The sequence below is a fragment of the Seriola lalandi genome, unplaced genomic scaffold, assembly GCF_002814215.2.
Source record: "Seriola lalandi dorsalis isolate HSWRI2012SDOR001 ecotype SW California unplaced genomic scaffold, Sedor1 jcf7180002054130, whole genome shotgun sequence".
In the NCBI taxonomy this organism is placed as follows: Eukaryota; Metazoa; Chordata; class Actinopteri; order Carangiformes; family Carangidae; genus Seriola; species Seriola lalandi.
In genome coordinates this window covers 65,342-85,475 of record NW_019524683.1, presented here as the reverse complement: position 1 = coordinate 85,475, position 20,134 = coordinate 65,342, and the positions used below count along the sequence as shown (strand labels likewise).

The 20,134-nt window shown below is 40.0% G+C and overlaps 1 protein-coding gene and 1 pseudogene across 2 annotated transcripts in view; one reads left to right on the top strand and one right to left on the bottom strand.

The window, feature by feature from the left end:
* Window positions 1-16: 16 nt before the first annotated feature.
* LOC111652961 (uncharacterized) lies at window positions 17-7,634 on the top strand (annotated as a pseudogene). The gene is made up of 9 exons (XR_015437076.1): window positions 17-50; window positions 169-342; window positions 1,030-1,203; window positions 2,009-2,182; window positions 2,484-2,657; window positions 3,673-3,846; window positions 4,636-4,809; window positions 5,137-5,289; window positions 6,003-7,634. The product of XR_015437076.1 is annotated as an uncharacterized LOC111652961 (transcript).
* Window positions 7,635-13,965: 6,331 nt separating this feature from the next.
* The window catches only part of xrn1 (5'-3' exoribonuclease 1), a 19,375-nt gene continuing 13,206 nt past the window's right edge, over window positions 13,966-20,134 (bottom strand). Inside the window, exons 33-39 of the mRNA XM_087173225.1 lie at window positions 19,832-20,073; window positions 19,453-19,579; window positions 19,169-19,332; window positions 18,822-18,935; window positions 18,286-18,391; window positions 17,808-17,986; window positions 13,966-17,703 (exon numbers count right to left, since the gene is read on the bottom strand). Of these exons, the coding sequence (XP_087029351.1) occupies window positions 17,344-17,703; window positions 17,808-17,986; window positions 18,286-18,391; window positions 18,822-18,935; window positions 19,169-19,332; window positions 19,453-19,579; window positions 19,832-20,073 (1,292 nt within the window). The 3' untranslated portion in view covers window positions 13,966-17,343. The remainder of the gene's footprint in view (window positions 17,704-17,807; window positions 17,987-18,285; window positions 18,392-18,821; window positions 18,936-19,168; window positions 19,333-19,452; window positions 19,580-19,831; window positions 20,074-20,134) is intronic.

The window sequence follows — 20,134 nt, the reverse complement described above, 5'->3', positions numbered from 1 at the left end:
ACATGTGATTAACATTATGAATCATCATTCGAGACATTTCCACAATTGTTGTATAATATTTCTCGTCACACACAGTGAGATAAGAATAGTTGAACCGGTGATGAAGAGAAAGTAATCAAAACAGGGTATGTGAAACTCTTTCTTTTTGTAATATATGTGTCACGGCAGACTTACTGATTGTGGACTCTCAGTGACTCATTGTGAAGTCGTGGCCTCAGCTCTGACGTCCAGCCCTTCCCATCTGCAAGAGCTGGACCTGAGCAACAACAACCTGCAGGATTCAGAAGTGAAGCTGTTGTCTACCGGACTGGAGAATTCAAACTGCAGACTGGAGGCTCTGAGGTCAGTTAACGGTCTGGAAATGACTGTAGGAGAAGAAAGTACTCTCTGTTGTAATTATTACAAAAAGAAGGCAGGTCACAGTGATTCAGAGCAAGTTTATAGTTTTTAAAAAGCTTTTGTTCCCAAATGAATCATACTTTATTTAAGAATCATCTAACTTTTTTATGTTTAGAAAATTAAACATTGAGTGTATGTGGAGATCTTTTGATCATACAGTTCAGTAAAGTCTTAAAAGCTCTAATGAATTAAAAAACAGGGATGTTTGCAATTAGTCTGCTAAATGATTAAACATCGTGAACCAGAAATACTAGTCAGTTAAACTTCGTAATTGTATGATGAACATACTATTGACTTGTCCATTAAAGAAATTGTTACGAAATGTTTGTGTAGCTGTCAATTATAGTTCTTAGAAAGAAACTTGGAATCAGCCAAGAGAATTGCAATGTGGCAGTCTCTAGCACTAGACGCAAACAGTCGAAAACTCACCATGAGACTTTGATGCTTTGATTCTCCTCTTAGGGAGTGACCTGTTTCCATTCATCTTTAGTGGGATTTTGGCCATTGTGTTATTTGAGTTTGCATATTAAACACTGACGGGAAAGACAGGAAAGACTTGTTTTTTGCTTCTGATTTTTGAAGTCATTGATTAATTTATGATTTCATCTATATTATTTATTCTTTATACAGATTGGTGAACTGCAGTTTGTCAGAGATCAGCTGTGCGTCTCTGGCCTCAGCTCTGAAGTCCAACCCCTCCCATCTGAGAGAACTGGACCTGAGTCTCAACAAGCTGCAGGATTCAGACCTGAAGGAGCTCTGTGGTTTTCTGGAGAATCCAGACTGTAGACTGGAGACTCTGAGGTCAGTTCACTATTGTAGATCACATGATTAGAATTTGGCGGTCAAAGGTCAAGGCCATAGCAAAGGTCAAAAGCACGTTTTTTTGGATGTGATATCTCAAGACGTCCTAGAAGGAATTTCTTTACATGCGGCACAAACATTCACTTGGAGTCAAGGATGAACTGATTAGAATTTGGCGGTCAAAGGTCAAGGTCACTGTGACCTCACAAAACAAGTTTTTGGCCATAACTCATTAATTCATACGCTAACTATGACACAGTTCAAAACAAATGTCTAATAGGATAAAATTATGAAGTGATGACAGTTTATATCCAAAAGGTCAAAGGTCAACTTCACTTCGACATCAACAATGTTCTGCAAAAACACATCTGACCATTATTCAATGCTGTTACTTTGTTCCTGCAACTTCTAGCTTTAAAATGTTAAACGTTTTTCACTTTAAACCATTCGGAACATGTTCTATCATGTTTTGATTTGATATTTATCCTCTAGTTACAGACTTGTATTGTGTATGAATGTTGTCAGAATCAGAACCAGCTCAGTCAGACAGCAAGTGTTATAAAAGATATAAATATAATACAAATATGTACAATATGCAATATGGATTGGGGAATGTGCAATAGTTAGAGTATGAAGAAACAAGTTGTGGTGACACCTGGATGATGTCTGTAGAAGGCCAACATTATGATGATCCACAATAACAGAAGGACAAAGTCACTTTACTCATATTAGAGAGAAAATCATTGGACATATCTGATTGATTATCAATGATTTTTTTTATCTATATGATTTATTCTTTATTCAGATTGAGGTCCTGCTGGTTGTCAAAGATCAGCTGTGCTTCTCTGGCCTCAGCTCTGAAGTCCAACCCCTCCCACCTGAGAGAACTGGAGCTGAGAGGAAACAACCTGCAGGATTCAGACCTGAAGGAGCTCTGTGGTTTTCTGGAGAGTCCAGACTGCAGACTGAAGACTCTGAGGTCAGACACCATTTTTTAGTTTTGTTTAGAGATGAATATGATGTGAAAGTTATAGTGACACTAACCTGCAGACATATTATACTGTTCTTCACTATAGCAAAATCCTCAAAAATTTTCTATTCCTAAACAAATGTATTAGACATTAGATCCTTTATGAAGATTATGAACATTGAGAGCTCTTTTTCACTGTTTGTATTTGTCTGTTTTTAACCTGCATCCTGTTGTTTCAGGTGATGGGAGTTTCCATCATCTTAAGTTCTACATTTGATACTTCATTAGCTCTGTTTTATTCTTTATTCAGGTTGGGTTACTGCAATTTGTCAGCGAACAGCTGTGCTTCTCTGGTCTCCACTGTGAAGTCCAACCCCTCCCATCTGAAAGATCTTGAGCTGGGTCACAACAAGCTGCAGGACTCAGGAGTGAAGGAGCTCGGTGGTTTTCTGGAGAGTCCAGACTGTAGACTGAAGACTCTGAGGTCAGCCACCATTTGTAGTTTTTTTTTTACTTTGATTTCTTTAGTTTTGTGCTGAGATGAATATGATGTGAAAGTTGTGGTGACACTAAACAACAGATAGAATTCACTTACATTTATAACAACAATCAATCAATCAGATATAAATAAAAAATTAAATCTTATTAGATAAAACAAATAAAAGATAATGACACATAAAATTGATGTGAGGAAATAGAACATTTGAAAACATGAAAACAAAATAAATAAATAATTAGTATAAAGTAATAAGCATGAAACATTTTAAAACCAGGCTCAAGCAGTTTTAAGTTTGCATTTAAAGATATGTGTCATCAGCACAGCTAAGGAAAGAGACAGCGTTTCCTGATGACACTACCAAGTGGGAACATACACAGATTAAAAAGTAGTGGCCCTAAAATCCATCCTTGGGGAACCCCAAAAGTTGTTTTATAGCTAGCAAAGAACTCTTTGCCAGAGATTAAATTAAGGTTTTCAACCTTCATTTAACAAGAAAAAAAAACCTTCACTGTTTAAAACACATGAAACTTTTTTTCCACACTGACATTAACAAATTCATATTCAGTATTTCCTTTATGAAGTCATGTGACTAAAGTGAAACCCATGCAGATACTCAGACCAAACACCCTGTTTATTAAATGTCGTCACCACTGCATGAAATGAATCATCAGTCAGTCAGTATAAACACAGAACTCACTGTGATTCAGAACCAGAACTGTGTGTAGTTATCTGTCCTATGATGACATGATGATAAATTCCAAGTCTGCTTTCAACAGATGTGATTATTATTTTGTTTACGAACGAGCGATCAAAGGGAATAAAGAATGGAAAATCAGAAGTCCCAAACCCACGATTGCACGCCACATGTTTTACTGATCTCAAAGTGTCACAAAGTGCTGTCCCCTTCCTCGTTACACCATTCGACCCCTTGCAGCCTGTCGCACTCAGAAATGTGCAGGAACTTTGTCTTCTAAAGTCACATGTTTTATTCTTTATTTAGATTGATGGACTGCAGTTTGTCAGAGATCAGCTGTGCGTCTCTGGCCTCAGCTCTGAAGTCCAACCCGTCCCATCTGAGAGAACTGGACCTGAGTCACAACAACCTGCAGGATTCAGACCTGAAGGAGCTCTGTGGTGTTCTGGGGAATCCAGACTGTAGACTGGAGACTCTGAGGTCAGACACCATTTTTTTAGTTCTTTGCTGAGATGAATATGATGTGAAAGTCGTGGTGAAATACTACATTTTTTCCGTTCATTATGAAACTGTGTTGGGACTAATCAGAATGTGTCAGAGGACGTCAGTAGAGTAGGCGGTCCTTCACTGTGGCCCAGGACACGTGTTCACACTGCTGAAAGGATGTGGACACAGACTCGCTAATCTGACATCAGAAGGGTGTGTGGAGGTTTTGATCTCTTAAAAAAAAAATTAAAAAAAAGGAAGTTTGCTAATGTTTAAGTTGCTTTGAACGAAAGAGACATGACAGTAATGTAATCTCTGATTCAATGTGCTGACTGTCTCCAGCTTCTAAACTCTGAAGACAGACTTTTGTAACACTGAAAAAATGAAAGTGCTGGCATTGTAAGTGTGAAAACAATGATTTCAAACTATATTACATATTTGATTTTAAACCTCAAGTTAACACTTTCAAACATTTCTTTCAAACTGTCAAGTTGATCTTGGTTTTAATGTCACAATTTTCACACTCAGCATCTTGTTGAACTTCATATTTAAAAGATATTTAATGTAACATTTAAAATCCAACACTTGCTGAATCACTTTTTATTTTATAAGTATTTCAGTCTCACCTTTAATTTACCCTTTTATTTCTTCAAATAATAACAAACATAATATTCCACAAGACTAAGACAGTAAGAAATATCTTGTCAGTATTTGCTTTATGATGTGTGATATTTACACAGGTGTTGAACAGTTTCAAGCTTTGTCTTCTTTGTCTTCATTCAGATTGATGGACTGCAGTTTGTCAGAGATCAGCTATGGTTTCCTGGCCTCAGCTCTGAAGTCCAACCCGTCCCATCTGAGAGAACTGGACCTGAGTCACAACAAGCTGCAGGATTCAGGAGTGAAGGAGCTCTGTGGTGTTCTGGGGCATGCAGACTGTAGACTGGAGACTCTGAGGTCAGACACCATTTTTTTAGCTCTGTGCTGAGATGAATATGATGTGAAAGTATTGATCATCCTAAACTGCAGACATTAGGCAGGTATGAGGCAGACCAGATCCACAGCGAGTATCTTTACTGGCTGTTTAATTCAGTTAATGTGGCAGATTAATATTGAGCCACAGATTTAAAACCATCATTTAACCAGAAAAAACCTTCACTGTTTAAAATACATGAAACTTTTTTTTCCACACCGACAAACACTCTCTGAACAGATTCTGAAACACTGAACAGTTTCGAGCAGGAACTTTGTTTCCTAAAGTCACATGTTTTATTCTTAATTCAGATTGGTGGACTGCAGTTTGTCAGAGATCAGCTGTGCTTCTCTGGCCTCAGCTCTGAAGTCCAACCCCTCCCGTCTGAAAGAACTGGACCTGAAAGGAAACAAGGATCAGGATTCAGGATTGACGCTGCTGCAAGGTTTTCTGGAGAATCTGAGGTCAGTAAAGGGTTGGAGTCAGTCCATGCTGCTTCAGTAATATTGTAGTAAATACAGTTACTGTGTAGTATCTCACTCACTCGAGTTGCAATGATTAGCTGAGTAGCATCATGTGACCTGTGGCGCAAAAACTAGAAAAGCCTCACCGGATAAAACAGAAAACACTCAAAATTGAATAATTGTCAATAATTTATAGCTTATAGGTCCAGGTCCAGGGAGGACAGCATCTGGGTCTGGACCTGGACCGCAGTCCACCTAGTGACCTCAGCCAGTGGCTAACATTACGCAATCTACCACTTGTGATTGGAGTTTATAAGTTTTACTTATATCTCAAAAACCAATCGAATGTTCAAATCCCACAGACACACAATGACTTTTAAATGCAACATCAGTAAATCCATCACTTAACTGCAGTAATGAAACCTTCATGACTCTCAGCAGCTGCTATTTCCGCCGTGGACATGAGTGAACAGACTTGATGCTAAAAGTCTCTGCAGGTCTGTGAGCTTCCAGCTCAGTGTGTTCACTCCAGCACGGTAACATGAGAGCTGAAAGGAAGCAATCTACGCTCCTCGGCTGCTCCACTTCCGGTCTGAGCAGGACTGAAGTCCCTGCTGCTCCTCATGCTGAATGTGCTGCATCACTGACTGCCAGCTGATGAAGCGAGTCTCCGTGAACACGGATTTATCACCTCGGTTGTCTTCTCTCAACAGATGGAAGCGATGGTCTTTTTAAATGTGAGTGGTCGAGGCGCCGACTGGGCCATGTTACTGGGAGGTAATAGAGTGGAGAGGAGAGCTTCACTCTGAGACTCTTGACTCTCAGTGCTGTAGCCTGAACTGATCTGAGAACAGCTCCACTGTCAGACACACGTTCAGTCCACCATCATCCCTGTGTGTTCCTCTAGATCATCATCAGTGAATCTGGACTGCTCCGCTGCTGCTCCGCCCTTCTACACACTCTCTGCAGACACACTGAGACTCCTCCACCTCCTCCACCTGGACTTTATCTGCTCTCTTTTATTTATTTAGATATTGTGAACCCAAACTGACTGCAGATCAGTTCTGTTTATGACAACATAGCTGTAGATTCACACTAAATGGTCTCAAGGCTGAACCTATGTAGAATCAGATGCTTTTACAGTATTGTTTCATGTTGCAGTCCCACCATGTAGAATGATTATTGTACTGTATATTTTGTAATTATAGCCATATTTTTGTATTATAGTTCATTTCCACATGACATTTCTAAACAATCTTGGCTCCTGAAAACCACTTCAGCTCATTCAAAACTCGTTCTCCTCCATATACACAAAGCTTTAATGAGCTACGACCAAGTTATATTGTTAGCTCCCTGACTAACGATACAGTAAACTACACCTCCAAGAACACTGACACTCATCAGCCTTTATCAATTACTCCCCGAAGCTGTGGAACACACTATGTATAGATATCGGAGGAGCCATCTCACTTAATAATATTAATATTTTGTTTTATTGACTTTGACTTGATTTTAATGAATTGCACTTTTACTAGCGAAAGTGTAATTTGTTCTATTTTTATTGATTTTATTGCTGACTGACGGGTTGCTTGATTTTAAAATATTTATGGCTTCATTGATTTTTTTTATTTTGTTTTCATTACTGTCTTGCTGGTGACACTGCTTCTAGTTTTATTTGCACTATAATATAAAGACACTTATTCTATTTATGAATGCTTGAATTAACTCTGTTGCCTTGTATGACCTGCCTGTCTTATCCTGCTGCTCTGCGTGAAACACTTTGTAACATCCCTTTAGAAAAGCGATTCATAAATAAAGATAATTAGGAGTCCATGCCCAAGTTGCGACTCCTACAGTAATCACTCAGATTTTCAATATTATTTTTATTTTTCCGTTGATAAATGTGGTACTGCACCGTAAAAGTTATGTAAGTGAAATTATCAGGGGTGGTATAGAATGGTCCACACATCCACGAGCAGGTGCTGCTATAATCAAAGGGTGTTTTGGCCAGTAACTCCCACATTGTACATTCAAAAACTTTACAGCCACATGTTCCCTGAATGTAGCCGAATCTCTTGATATAGGCCATTACCATTTCCACCTATTCCACAAAACTTGATGAGATGCATAAGGCACAAAAATGTGCAAAAGTGTGTTTCCAAATCTTAAAACCATTAAGTCAGGTACTTTTGCCATGATGTTAAATGACAAAATACTATTTATAAAAACTAACATACTATTTTAAGCCATTTTTCCTTAGAACATGGCAATTTTCAGGTCTGTATTCAACAACTTGACATTTGTATCTAAAATAACACCAATAAATGTAATGTTTCTTATCAAATCTTTATTATTGTCAGGATTATATGTGTGTCTCTATAAAAATAAGATTTAAAAAATAAATAAATAAAAACATGCTTTTTTCTGTAGAAATGTAATGATTCGTGTGTGTCCCTCATTTTGATCTACCACCCGTCACACATGTCTATAAAACATCACAAAGAGGAAGTGACATCATTTGAGGCTTTGGAGCAGACAGGAACTAAAGCAGGCAAGTTCTGACCAGCACATAGAAAATGTCTAAACAGCTGGTCTGTCTTCTCATCAGAGGAAGAAGCTGAACTGAAGTGGTTTTCTGACATCATCATCATCACCATCATCATCGCAGCCCATTTGAGAACTAATGATGTCCGTGCAGTCTCCTTTGTCCATACATGAGGTCCTCCTTCTGTTGGCACCAGTCAATCAGTTTTCAGTAGACCCGTAGACTACGTCCCTTTTTATATACAGTCTATGACTACAGCAGTTTGAATCTGAAGCTGGGGAACAATAGTGTAGACATCCTCCAGCATCTGATTAGTCTCCTCTGAGTCAGGATGTACATCCTGCAAGGCCTTTCCAGTCTGACGGAATAGGTAATCTATACCTATTAGCTCCCCTGGGACAGACAAGACAATAATAGAGAGAGGAAAATAAGCTTTCGCAAAATTCATAAAAAAAGATTATTCTATTTAATGGATATAACAAATAGCGTCATCATAACTGAAAGCTAAAACTAACTAGTGTAAACAGCAGGTGGCTGAAAGGAGGGGACAAGCTTCCTTCCAAGCACCCTGACACTGTGCGTTCATGCAGTGAACAAGGTGTCCTGAGTAGCTGAGCAGGGAGGGAGGGTCGACTGCCAGAGATGCAGCTTCACGGTCCTGGTTCCATCTATTGAGTCCTTCCAGGAGGTACAGCTGGAAATTCAAGCTGTTGGCACTTATTCCTTAAAGTAGTACAAATGTGAGCACAACTACACGTTAATTTGTTGTTTTTGTCATTTGAAAACATTAACTGTGTCACTGTTTCCAGGATACTGGTAATGATAACAATAAAATAAAATGTTGAACTATAAATATTTAATCTGGCTGATGAATAATGATTCATACTGACCTGGAACGAACCTGTTCACATGTAAGTGAAAAGACTGATCGGACAAGATTATACAGTCTTTCGGTCCTCAGGTGACGCTACTCGACGCCTCATTTACAACATTTTTAGCAGGGAAACAGTCAATGTCCAGTCTTTACACTAAGCAATCGTGAATGCAATTTAAGAATATAATTAAAACAAAAGAAAAAAGAACTGTGCAGTAAATTAACAATGATTCAGTTACCGTCTTTGTCATCTTTAAATATATATACACTTTTTCGGCCGTAGCCACTGTCCACAACCTCTCAGCAGCAAACAGCAGACAGACACGGTCCGAGAGCAGCTGCTGAACATAGTGGAGCATTAAGAAGCTGAAGAGACAGATTTCCCTCAGGAGCTGGTGGAGATCAAACACAGAGCTAAAAGAGAGGGAACACTGGACTGACATCATCATGAGACATCAGCTGACACCAACACCACTCCAACTGCAACAAATGAAATATAATAATTATAAAGAATTTCAATTAAAGGTTATGAATGAAGATAGAAAAAGTTTTACTCCTGTCTTCTCTTCATCTATTCCCTCCACAGTCTTTCCACCAACAGTCACACAGTGTGACACACCTGCAATGTGAGTGAGGTCAGTGTCAAACCTTCTGGGTTGGATACACTTGCTGTGGACGTATGATGTCGGCTGCCGGCCGTAGGCTCCGGTCCTGGGTACAGGCAGAGGAGGTGGCCGAACAGAAGCGGGGAGCGGCGCTGGAGTGGGGGGGGGCCAACAGCACTGGATGAGGGGCCCCTGGATGAGGAGGAGGAGGCAGACCCCTGCTGGAGGGCCCAGGCTGCTCCTCCAGGACACTGAAGTTAAAGGGCTGTCCTTGTCCCACCTGGACCAATGAGTCTGGTCAGCACCTGGAACACAAACACAAACAGACTGTTTTAGGACTTTCAGCTTCCATTAAAAGATAAATCACAGAACACATTACTACACACCAACAGCTTTATGACAAACTCTTACCACTGAGTCAATTCAAAGAGCTGGATGTTGGTTCTGAGCCATCAACCTCTGGCTGGCCAGCACCGTCTCTCTAATGGCCACATAATCTTTGAGAACGAATGACCACCGAGTCCTCACGGTCGCTCTGGACCACGTGGCCACCGGGTGAAGACGCCAGAGCTGGTTGCAAATGGCCTCCATCAGGCAGCTGAAGACAGCTGAAAGATAAGATCAGAGCGCAGTGTGTGTTAATATAGATCTGATATTCATTAGAGGAAACTGTGTGTTAGGAAAATTATCAAATAAAACTCAGGAACACCGTCTGAAAATTACAAGAGTAGGATATTTATTCTTGCAGCAAGGGAACAAGTTACACTCAAGAGCTTTCAATGCAAATGTTCAACGGATGAAAGATTCACACAGAATTTTATATAAAGAATACATGAGACCCTGCATTGTTGCTGAAATGAGACTAAACATGATAGAGCCTTATCATAGCTAATGTTTGGGTGTAGTGGCCGGGAGGAACAGCAAAGGTCACTGCGCTCCTCTCGGACAACACCTGTCTTAAACGTAAACACAATAATGGAAAGTTCTATTCAGGATAATACAGTTTCCCTTTAAGATGGTTATGTCAATCATAAAGTATCACAATTTTTCCAACACTGTGATATTTGAAGTGAATCTCACCTCTAGAGACTCTTTCCCAGAACACCTGGGCTGCCTGTCCTGGTCTCTGGGAGGGAAGACAACTCGCTCTTCCTCCTGCTCTGTCTGGCAGGTGATGCCAGGAGCTTGGAAGTACTTGGCACTGGCTTGAGGAAAAAGGTTTTGGACCAAAAGTGAAATTTATGTTTGAATGAAATGATAATACACAATATACTTGATCACAAGCTATGAGAGAGAGAGAGAGAGAGAGAGAGAGAGAGAGAGAGAAACAAATCCATTTCTTCATTTACAGTGTCTTTGTTCAACCTCATCACTGATCATTTGTGCAGTTTTGATTCAGACTTTCAACAAATACAAATCTCTCTGACACAAGCGCAATTGTTTAACATACGCAAACTTGGATTTTTCCTGCAGATTTATTTCACAGGTTTACAAAGGTTGATTTACAACTACAAACATTGGAATTATTTTTGAACATCACTTCACAAGCTCAAAATCATTTTGACCCTAATTTGAGCCTAGGTACATATAGTTACAGTAGCAACAGTTTTGTTTCCTTAACAACAAATCAGACACAGCAAGTTTCCAAACAAGTATTTTAATATTCAAGCCAAATATTAATAATCACAACCACATTGTTTTCTGATGCATTTGATATGACAATAACTTCAATGTAATAAACAGAATATCATTTTAACTCATCTTAAACATTTAACTATGACCTGTGTGGAAATGCAATTACACAAAATACAAACTGCTTTTAACAGAAATGAATTGAGTGATTTGAGCCTAAATGTTTGGGGTGGAGTAATGTGCATGACTTACCGTTTCTTGCTGGGCAAGGCGTGGTTCTGGCCCGAGGTGGATTCTGCCATGTCTATAAAAACACAAAAGGAAAAATAAGGACATAAGCAGCTCCTCTTGACTATGAAATGTTTTTGAAGCATTCTAAGGACTTCAGAAGATAAAAGATGTATCAATCATCCATTTAAACTTCATTTACCATATACTGTAATAAAAACAAGACTTTATGACTAAATCTGAACAAATGATGCATGTACATGTGAAGAAGACACACACACACACAAACACTGAAAGAGGAAGAGCTTCTGTCTATCTACACATGCAAAGCACAAAACTAAAATGTGGTGCTCAAAATTCCTGCAAGTGTGTGACACTGAGGTCACAAGTAGAATTTAAAATCAGGTGTGAAAATAGGATCTAAATACTTGTAACCTCAGTGTCATACACTTGAGATTTATGAAGGCAAGGGGATACTGCAGGACACATGGGTGGTCCTTGGCAGGATATAGCAGCATGAGGACAGGATGATGACATCACCACAAAGGCGGACTCAGAAAATAAGGTTTATTGCCAAGCAGGTTTTATCTTACAAGATATTTGGCTTGGTGTAGTATCCAATTAGTATCCAAAATACTGCAACAGTCAAACATAAATATACATCGATACATATATTAAAGAAAATATGAATAAAACAATGAAAACAATCCTACAAAACTATGTACAAAAGTGTTTTAGAATGACAAAACTCCTGCTGGGCAAGATGTGCAAAAGCTATTGATTAGGGGATGTGCAAAAGATCACAGTATAGAAAATATCTGTCATGTGCAGGGATGATACCTCAAGGTGTTGATGTAATGTGGTTGATGATTGATGAGGCCAGATGCAGAAGAGAAGGCTGGTGCTGGTCCATCACTGGTGATTAGACTGGACTTCTGGTCCTGATACAGACAAACATGCGATAAGACAATTCCTTTAGATCATACAAGTTCTTTATAATCAAACATGTTAGATCTGTTGTGTGTGTATATTAAATTGTGAAGATAGATATGAATAAGCAAAAATACAGTATGAATATTATGACATTTAAATGCAAGTAAATGAAGAGTAAACAACTAGAGGTATGATAAGAATTCAATGTACACACACTATATAACCAACAAATGCAGCAATACAAATATGGATATACTATAAAGAATCAGCAGTATGAACATGTTTACACTGCGGGTCTGTTTAATCACAGTGGTATAGACAAGTCTTACTTTTAAAAGTGAATGACAGCATGTTACTCACCTGGACCCTCCTCACTGTCTGGACTCTCAGCTGTTGGTGAGACAGGTGGAGGCGGTATTACACCTGTACTGGCTCAGGTCCTGATGAAGACAGAGGGATGCTGAAATCTCCTGACAAATGTAAAGACCTAGTTCACTTTCAATCATGACTAATCTCCTAAAACTTAATGTAAAGTGGTTACATTAGGTGAACCGATCGACGTGTATTCTCGGTCTACTGGCTCCATACAATCTCACGTTACAGTCGTCAGTTACAAAATTTTAGCCATTTTTCCTTAGAACATGAACAACTTGACATTTGTATCAAAAAATATCACCATTAATGTTGTTTTTTATCAAACCTTTATTATTGTCAGGATTATATGTGTGTCCCTATTTACATAAGATTTTTTTTTAATAAAAACATACTTTTTTGTAAAAATGTAATGATTTGTGTGTGTCCCTCATTTTGATTTACCACCCATCACATTAACATGTTTTGTCTATAAACAATGTATTGTTGCTTTTAACTGACATCACAGAGAGGAAGTGACATCATTCGAGGCTTTGGAGCAGACAGGAACTAAAGCAGGCAAGTTCTGACCGGCACATAACAACTGTCTAAACAGCTGGTCTGTCTTCTCAGCAGAGGAAGCTGAACTGAAGTGGTTTTCTGGCATCATCATCATCACCATCATCATCATCGCAGCCCATTTGAGAACTAAGGATGTCCGTGCAGTCTCCTTTGTCCATACATGAGGTCCTCCTTCTGTGGGCACCAGTCATTCAGTTTTCAGTGTGGATTCCTTTGAATGACAGTAAAAGACAAACACTTTAGTTCAGACATGGTGGATCACAGTTAATCACACACATATACCAGCTGTCAGGACAGGTGCGTGAATACCTGCTTCAGTTGAGGACTCCTGTGTATGAATTCACAGTATTAAATGACAAACCCCCACAAGATAATGTGCTATTATACATTGTGTATTGAACTCAATACAACAAGATACCAGCGAGAAGAGGAGACAGAAAATAAGTTAATGAGATAAAACTGCATTACCTTTTAGGAGCATCATAATCATTAAAACTGTAGGACGTTCAGAAAATAAACATTTACTTACTGAAATAAAAACTGTTTATCAGCTTCTCTCCAGTCTGTTAGAGCCGAAGAACGAGCCATAATTACTGTGAACCGAAAACTCACTAAAACTAAAGAAAATACAACAAAACTGTGAGTGCAAAACTTCCTCCTCCACCGACAAATATTGAGAAAAATAATAGAAATTTAACTGATTCAATACGATCAGCACGCGACCCAAGCTCGACCACCCAGCCTGCCTCGTCATCTGATCAATCAAACAAACAGACACGCCCCCCCCCACAAAAAAATACCGTTTTTTTTTTTTAAGGCCTAATATCTACAGGTGTGAGTTCAGCCCATCACACCGCAATGAGTTCTGGGAAAAAGAGAAGTGGCAGTGAGAAAACAGTTTCTGGTATTAAAAAGAAGCAGCCATATTTTAACAAAAAGATTCACTTTATTAAATGGATATGTACAGCACATTCCTGAATCAAAACAGCAAGTCATTATCTTTTAATATTGAGAATTATTTCCAAAAAAAAAAAAACAACAACAACAACAACAACAACAAAAAAAAAAACAACAGATATACAACAGGTGTGCTTCAATTTCCAAAATGTTTTAAAACCTCCCCTTATTGCACCAGAGCCTTATAGACTTGAGTCCCAGGGTCGGTGTTAAGACAGAGATCAGCCTTAAAAAGAACATGTATAACATACTATAGGCCTGCGTCCCTCAAAACAAGGACAAAGTAAATATGATTTACTCATCGCTACAGCTGCTTCAATCACTGTAGCTTCACCACAAACATTATTCAAACAATAATTATTCAGATTGCTTAGAAAAGACCCTAAGATGTCTATAAAAAGGGTATCCATAAAATCCATAGCTCGAACATAAAAAACACAAAAAAAGATCTTTAAAATGGAGAGATTTTATCTGCATGTGTAAACAAATCCAGAAGTGTAAAGAGGGGTACAATAAAGCCCAAAATTTAATGTAAATAAAAAACCTCTCAGAGACTGATTATATTCAATTTAGTGGACACATAATGTAAATATATGAATGGTTTAAATATATCAGTATATGTTATGCAGGTTACAATGTTCTTCGGCTGCATTTACACAGATACAAAAATAACCTTATAGTACAAAGTGTTGTCTCTATGTCAACGCTTATTTTTTTCTGTCTCATCGGTCACCAGCTGTGTGTGGTTCTCCAATCCCACACCACACACACCTCTTAGTGACACACTTAAGGTCCCTAAGAGTACAAACAATAACAAAGGTTTCAGATTGAAATGAAAATGTCTGACAAACAATATTGTAACATGACTTCTGTCACAAGTCAGGTATTTTCACACAATCAGTAAAGATCCAAATTTCTGGTTTGTATTTATGTATTTCCATTTAAAATGTCTAAAGTACAGGGTATTATAAACTTGTTGAGCTTCCACATTCACAAGAAAACTATGTTTAATCTCAGTGGGAGCAAGAAAAGAGACACAAAAGGTTGGTTTCTTTCTGCACCTGTGTAAAATCAGCCATAATTTCCTGACACATTTCAATTAAAAGCACAAATCTGAACTTCGTATCAAGTTGTTTTTTAGAGTCTGGCAGTGTAAATGATCCTGTAGGTCCAACAGAACTCGGTAAATCTAACAAATTAGTTTGTAGACTGCAGCATTAAAATAATAAGGACTTCACAGGGTCCAGTTCATAAAAATAAAATGAAAATACAAAAATCCTCTGGAGATTTTAAAACTGTTGTTATTGTAGGTCGAGTCAGACTCTGGGTTATGTGCTGGTGTAAAACAGCTCTGCAGTGGCAATGTAATCACATATGTGGTGGTGTGTGTGTGTGTGTGTGTGTGTGTGTGTGTGTGTATATAGGGGGTGTGGGCTGTATTCCAATCAGTTCTTCAATGTGTTCAGACTTTATTTTGGAGGTGTCGTTCACAGACGATAAAAAAAAAAAAAAAAGTATAAAAATGCAGCAAATGTCTGAGGGAAATAAAAGGCTGTGAAACTTGATAATGTGATAATAATGATCACAATTAAATGGGAAACATTAAAACAGATAATCAATATCGGCCTGATTAACACCACTGATCCAAACCTGACAAAAGCAGATGTATTTTGATACAAATGACTGCAATGATTCATAAACTGTGAGCAGTATGTAGAAGTGTAGCCATGACAGAAGGCTGCTATTTCTGCACCAACTCTCCCTAAAAAAAACAAAACATGGCCAATAGTTTTCTAAAAATACATCCATGTAAATAACTTAGTGTGTCTACCATTATTCAGAGAGAGAGAGAGAGAGAGAGAGAGAGAGAGAGAGAGAGAGAGAGCAGGCAGCAGCCACTGCAGTGCAAATCTGAGTCTAATGTATGAAGAGGGCGTCTACCACAGCTACACGTCCCTGAGAACCAAGATCTAACTTTTGATTCAAGAGGGTTTCCAAAAATATCAAGGGCACTGTGTGACCAGGAGCATGATGGATCTCAACAAATCAGCATTCAGACGTGCGTTCTCAGTCTGTCACCATAATGTCTCCTGTACAAGGCAACGCTTAACAGAATAAAAATATCCAGTAACACCGACCACATTTATTTCTGTTTTCTATCGGCTGTAGTTGTACCCAAAAAAGAAACATCTGTGGAGGAACTGTAAATCTGACTCAGGTATTTTACAGTAACTAAAGCCTGAATCATCTGTTTTCCAACATGAGCCATGTGTTATGTTTCAACATGGTGGTTTCAGATGTAATATCAAATGAAGACGACGCACTTCCGAGGCAGTGCTTCACTTCACGAGATCTCAACATTTCTATATCGGGAGCCTAAAGTTCAGGAGTCTAAAGGATCAGTTATGATACGACGCTGTACTCACAAAACTTGCTGAGACAGTAAATCAGATCATGGGATCAACTACCGCTGTATCTGGAGGGAAAACTGAAGGTGAGCACACCTGAAATGTTGCTAATACTCCCTCACTGCACACAAAAACTGAGAGTGCATGAACTACAGCAGCAGCTTTGTGGATGGATGTTTACACTGGACAATAATTGGGAATGATGTTACTGCTCACCTTCGTTTTCTCTCTTAGAAACATTTGATGAACCTGGTTTCCATTTTACAACCAGTGTGATCGCCTAAGTGCTTGTATTTGCCGCCTCGCTGGACAAAAGGGGATGTTGCCTTGCTCGATGTTTGTAGCGATGTTTCGTGATATCAGCAATTATTTCATTAGTAATTAGGACCCATAAAAAATAAAACTGCAAGCTGAAATAAATCTTAGCTTTCCTTTACATGTTTCAAAGAGGAATTCTGGTCCACAATAGTAACCTCTTTTACTCCGAAAAAGAAAAAGAGGACGTATGGCTGCATCCCAGAATGCACCCTTCCTTTTCACCACAGTACGTTTAGTCTACAGAAACCTGTAGGATCACTCTGGACACACAAAGAAAAAAACTTAAGAAGGCAACATCTCAGAGGGAGTTTACAACTACAATAGATAGGTTTGACAGACGTTTACAACGACAACACTGAGTGAGCAACAGAGGGGCGATGGAGTTCAGTCACATGGTGGATAATTAAGAAATGTGTTTAGAGGCAGATGCGTAAAACAAGAGGAGAAAGTTTCCTCTGTTTCCTTGTTTCAGTTGAAGCTGCTTTCAATGTTTTAATGTTGAGCGAACAGAAACTTTGATCAGAGATCCCGAGTCAGGCGTTGAAACAGTAACTTAAAAACACTACACACACACCTCTGTCCTCACACACACACACTCACTCACTCACAAACCCCAGCTCATCACTCTGAGACTTTAGCCGCCTCGAAGTTGACAGCCAGCTTCCTGTGCTTCCTCTTGGAGGCGGAGCCAGGGGTGTGGCCTGTTGACGGGTTGTTTTGTCGAGGGGGCGTGTGCGGGGCCGCTGTCATCGTGGAAATGGCATCTGCTAGGCTGGCGCTGGACGAACAGGGGTCGCTGTTGGCGGCGTGTTGGCGTGGCTGGTCGGCTTTACCGCTCAGTGGTTCACTCTGAAAGTGTGATTGGTCAGAGGTCGGGTTCTTGGCCCTCTGTGATTGGTTCCTGGCCACGGTGTGGGCGGCGCTGTAAAATTCTCGAGTTTCCTGGTTCTTCTTATTGGCTGAGACCCGCTTCTTGGTCACCTGTGAGAGGTGGGTTACCATGACAACAGCATGACTGCAACAGCCACACACCTTTACGATTATTCATCCTTTGTGTGTGTGTGTGTGTGTGTGTGTGTGTTTACCTGTAGCGGGATGAACTGGTTGTGTGAGCCGATGGGCAATGTTGTAGCGGGCTGGGGGCGGGCGGCGCCAGGGAAGGTTCCTGCTGCTCCATAAAAGGGTTGGTTCTGGTGGTGCGGAGGCAGCGCCATTCCCCACAGAGGGGGAGGAGCGTAACCCTGGTGGGGCAACAGCAAGCCACCTGGGAAAAAAAACAAACAGAGCATTAGAAAACAGCATATAAAATGTTCAAAATATTAACATGGGCAGATCTAAAGAAGTCTGAAATGAACTCTTGAGACAGAAAAAGTAAAATGAAGGGTAAAAGAATGAAGTGCAGAGCAACAGATTTAAACTTAAATTTAAATTTTGGGCAATGCCACAAACAGCGACCAAGGAATTGGAGATATGAGGTACAGGCCGGGTAACTACTCTGTAACTATTGCCCTCAAAGAGATGATGTACAACATATGACTAAAATATAAGGAAGGGAAGACTGACCTTGTTGGTTGAAGACCGGGTTCATGGCTCCCATGGGTGGAGGTCGTATCTGACCCACTCCTGGGTATAGAGGAGGTGGGAGGGGGAAGCCTGATCCCACTGAGTTCTACAGACGCACAGGAGGAAACAGACAGAAGCTCTGGTTGTAAATCTGATGAATAATTGTCAGTGTTATCCAGAATGATCACACACTGTTTGTCAACCTGTTTAACCATTAATATTTCTTTCTACTTGGAACAGTTGCAGGGGTTTTTCTTTGTCTAGACACTCACTAATCAGGGACTGATGGATTATTTGATAGGAAACTGTATCTGCGATTAATTAATGGGATCCATATAAACCTATGAGCCACTATCCAGAAAGTTACATGTCCATGATTCGATATAATTATAATTAATATAAAAACACATTCTGATTTATTTAGATCAAACTAAGATGACTCACACACTCCACTGATCATTGCTAGCATGCATTCTCTCACACTCTCTCATGGACTAATATGTGTGTGTGTGTGTGTGTGTGTGTGTGTACTGTACCAGTCTTTGGAGGGCAAAGAAGGCAGCTTTCTCCTTGGCATCATTTTCTGACTGGCACTGTGGACCGTGAACCATCAACCCATTGGACAGCTTCACCTGACACACGACGAGACCCTGTGGTGACACAAAGGTTTTTAGTGCAAATGTCCAGGAAACACTGACCAAAGAATTGTGGGGAAAAAAGGAAATTTATAAATTAAAACAATCATTTTGTGCAAAATCTGTCAGATAACAATAATAACAATCTACAACCAATAACTCATAATGTCAAAGTGAAAACATGGTGTGAATACTTCCTGAAGCCACTGTAATGCTGTGAAAGACGAATATAAAACACGCTGTACTACCTGTCTGTTGCCTATATAGCTGAAGTCGGGCGGTGCCATGCCTAACCCCACACAGACGCACGCCAGCTCTGACACCTTGCTGCTCAGCACAGTGTTGGTGGAGGCGGCTGATGCAGGAGAAGTTAATGCGACCGAGTCACCGTGGGGGACGTTCATCTTTGCCGCTGGACGAAGAGAAACGGGATGAAAATGATTGAAAGTATGGTTCCAGCTGTGTATAGAAACTCTTCCTTGGTTTATATATCTGGTCGCAGTAGCCTGTGTTGCGGTGGTCAGTCACTTACCTAGTTTCTTGGATGATCGTCTCCTGTTCCCCTGCTGACCTCCAGAGGGGGCGGTGTCCTGGAAGGAGGGACTTCCTGATCCAGCACCGTCAATCTTCAGCATCTCCTTCAGTACCAGGGTTCCCTTCTACAGCAACAACCAAAAGCACAAACTAAGTTCAATAATCCTGATCTGTCATAGAGACCCAAGGATGCAAACACCGGACACGGATGAAATGACGATACACACATGCGCTTTCTTCAGGATTTAAAGAGATAAATGAAGAGCAAAAAGTATTTTCTGAAGCCATGATGTTCTCCTCCTGTCAGACTCCTGTCAGCTCTTTATGTCATATGCTACAAGACTCACACTCGAGCAGTCTGTGCCTCCTGTACTCACCATGGCGAAGGACTGCGGAGACAGAGGGCCGTCTGACTGGCTGGTGGGTGCCGGTGGAAGAGCAGGAGGAGGTGGGGTCTGCTGGCTTCCCGCAGAGATCTTTAGACTGGCAATGAGATCTTCAAACTCAGTGGAAGTCTGAGTGAGAGAAATGAGAAGAGACAGTGGATTGAAGGTGGGGAGACGTGATGTCACACAAACACTGTGGACAGAAAACGAGCGACTGGCAGAGACGTTAGACACTCAAACCGTCTCTTACAGCTCAAGGAAGAGAGAAAAGTGTGTGTGTGTGTGTGTGTGTGT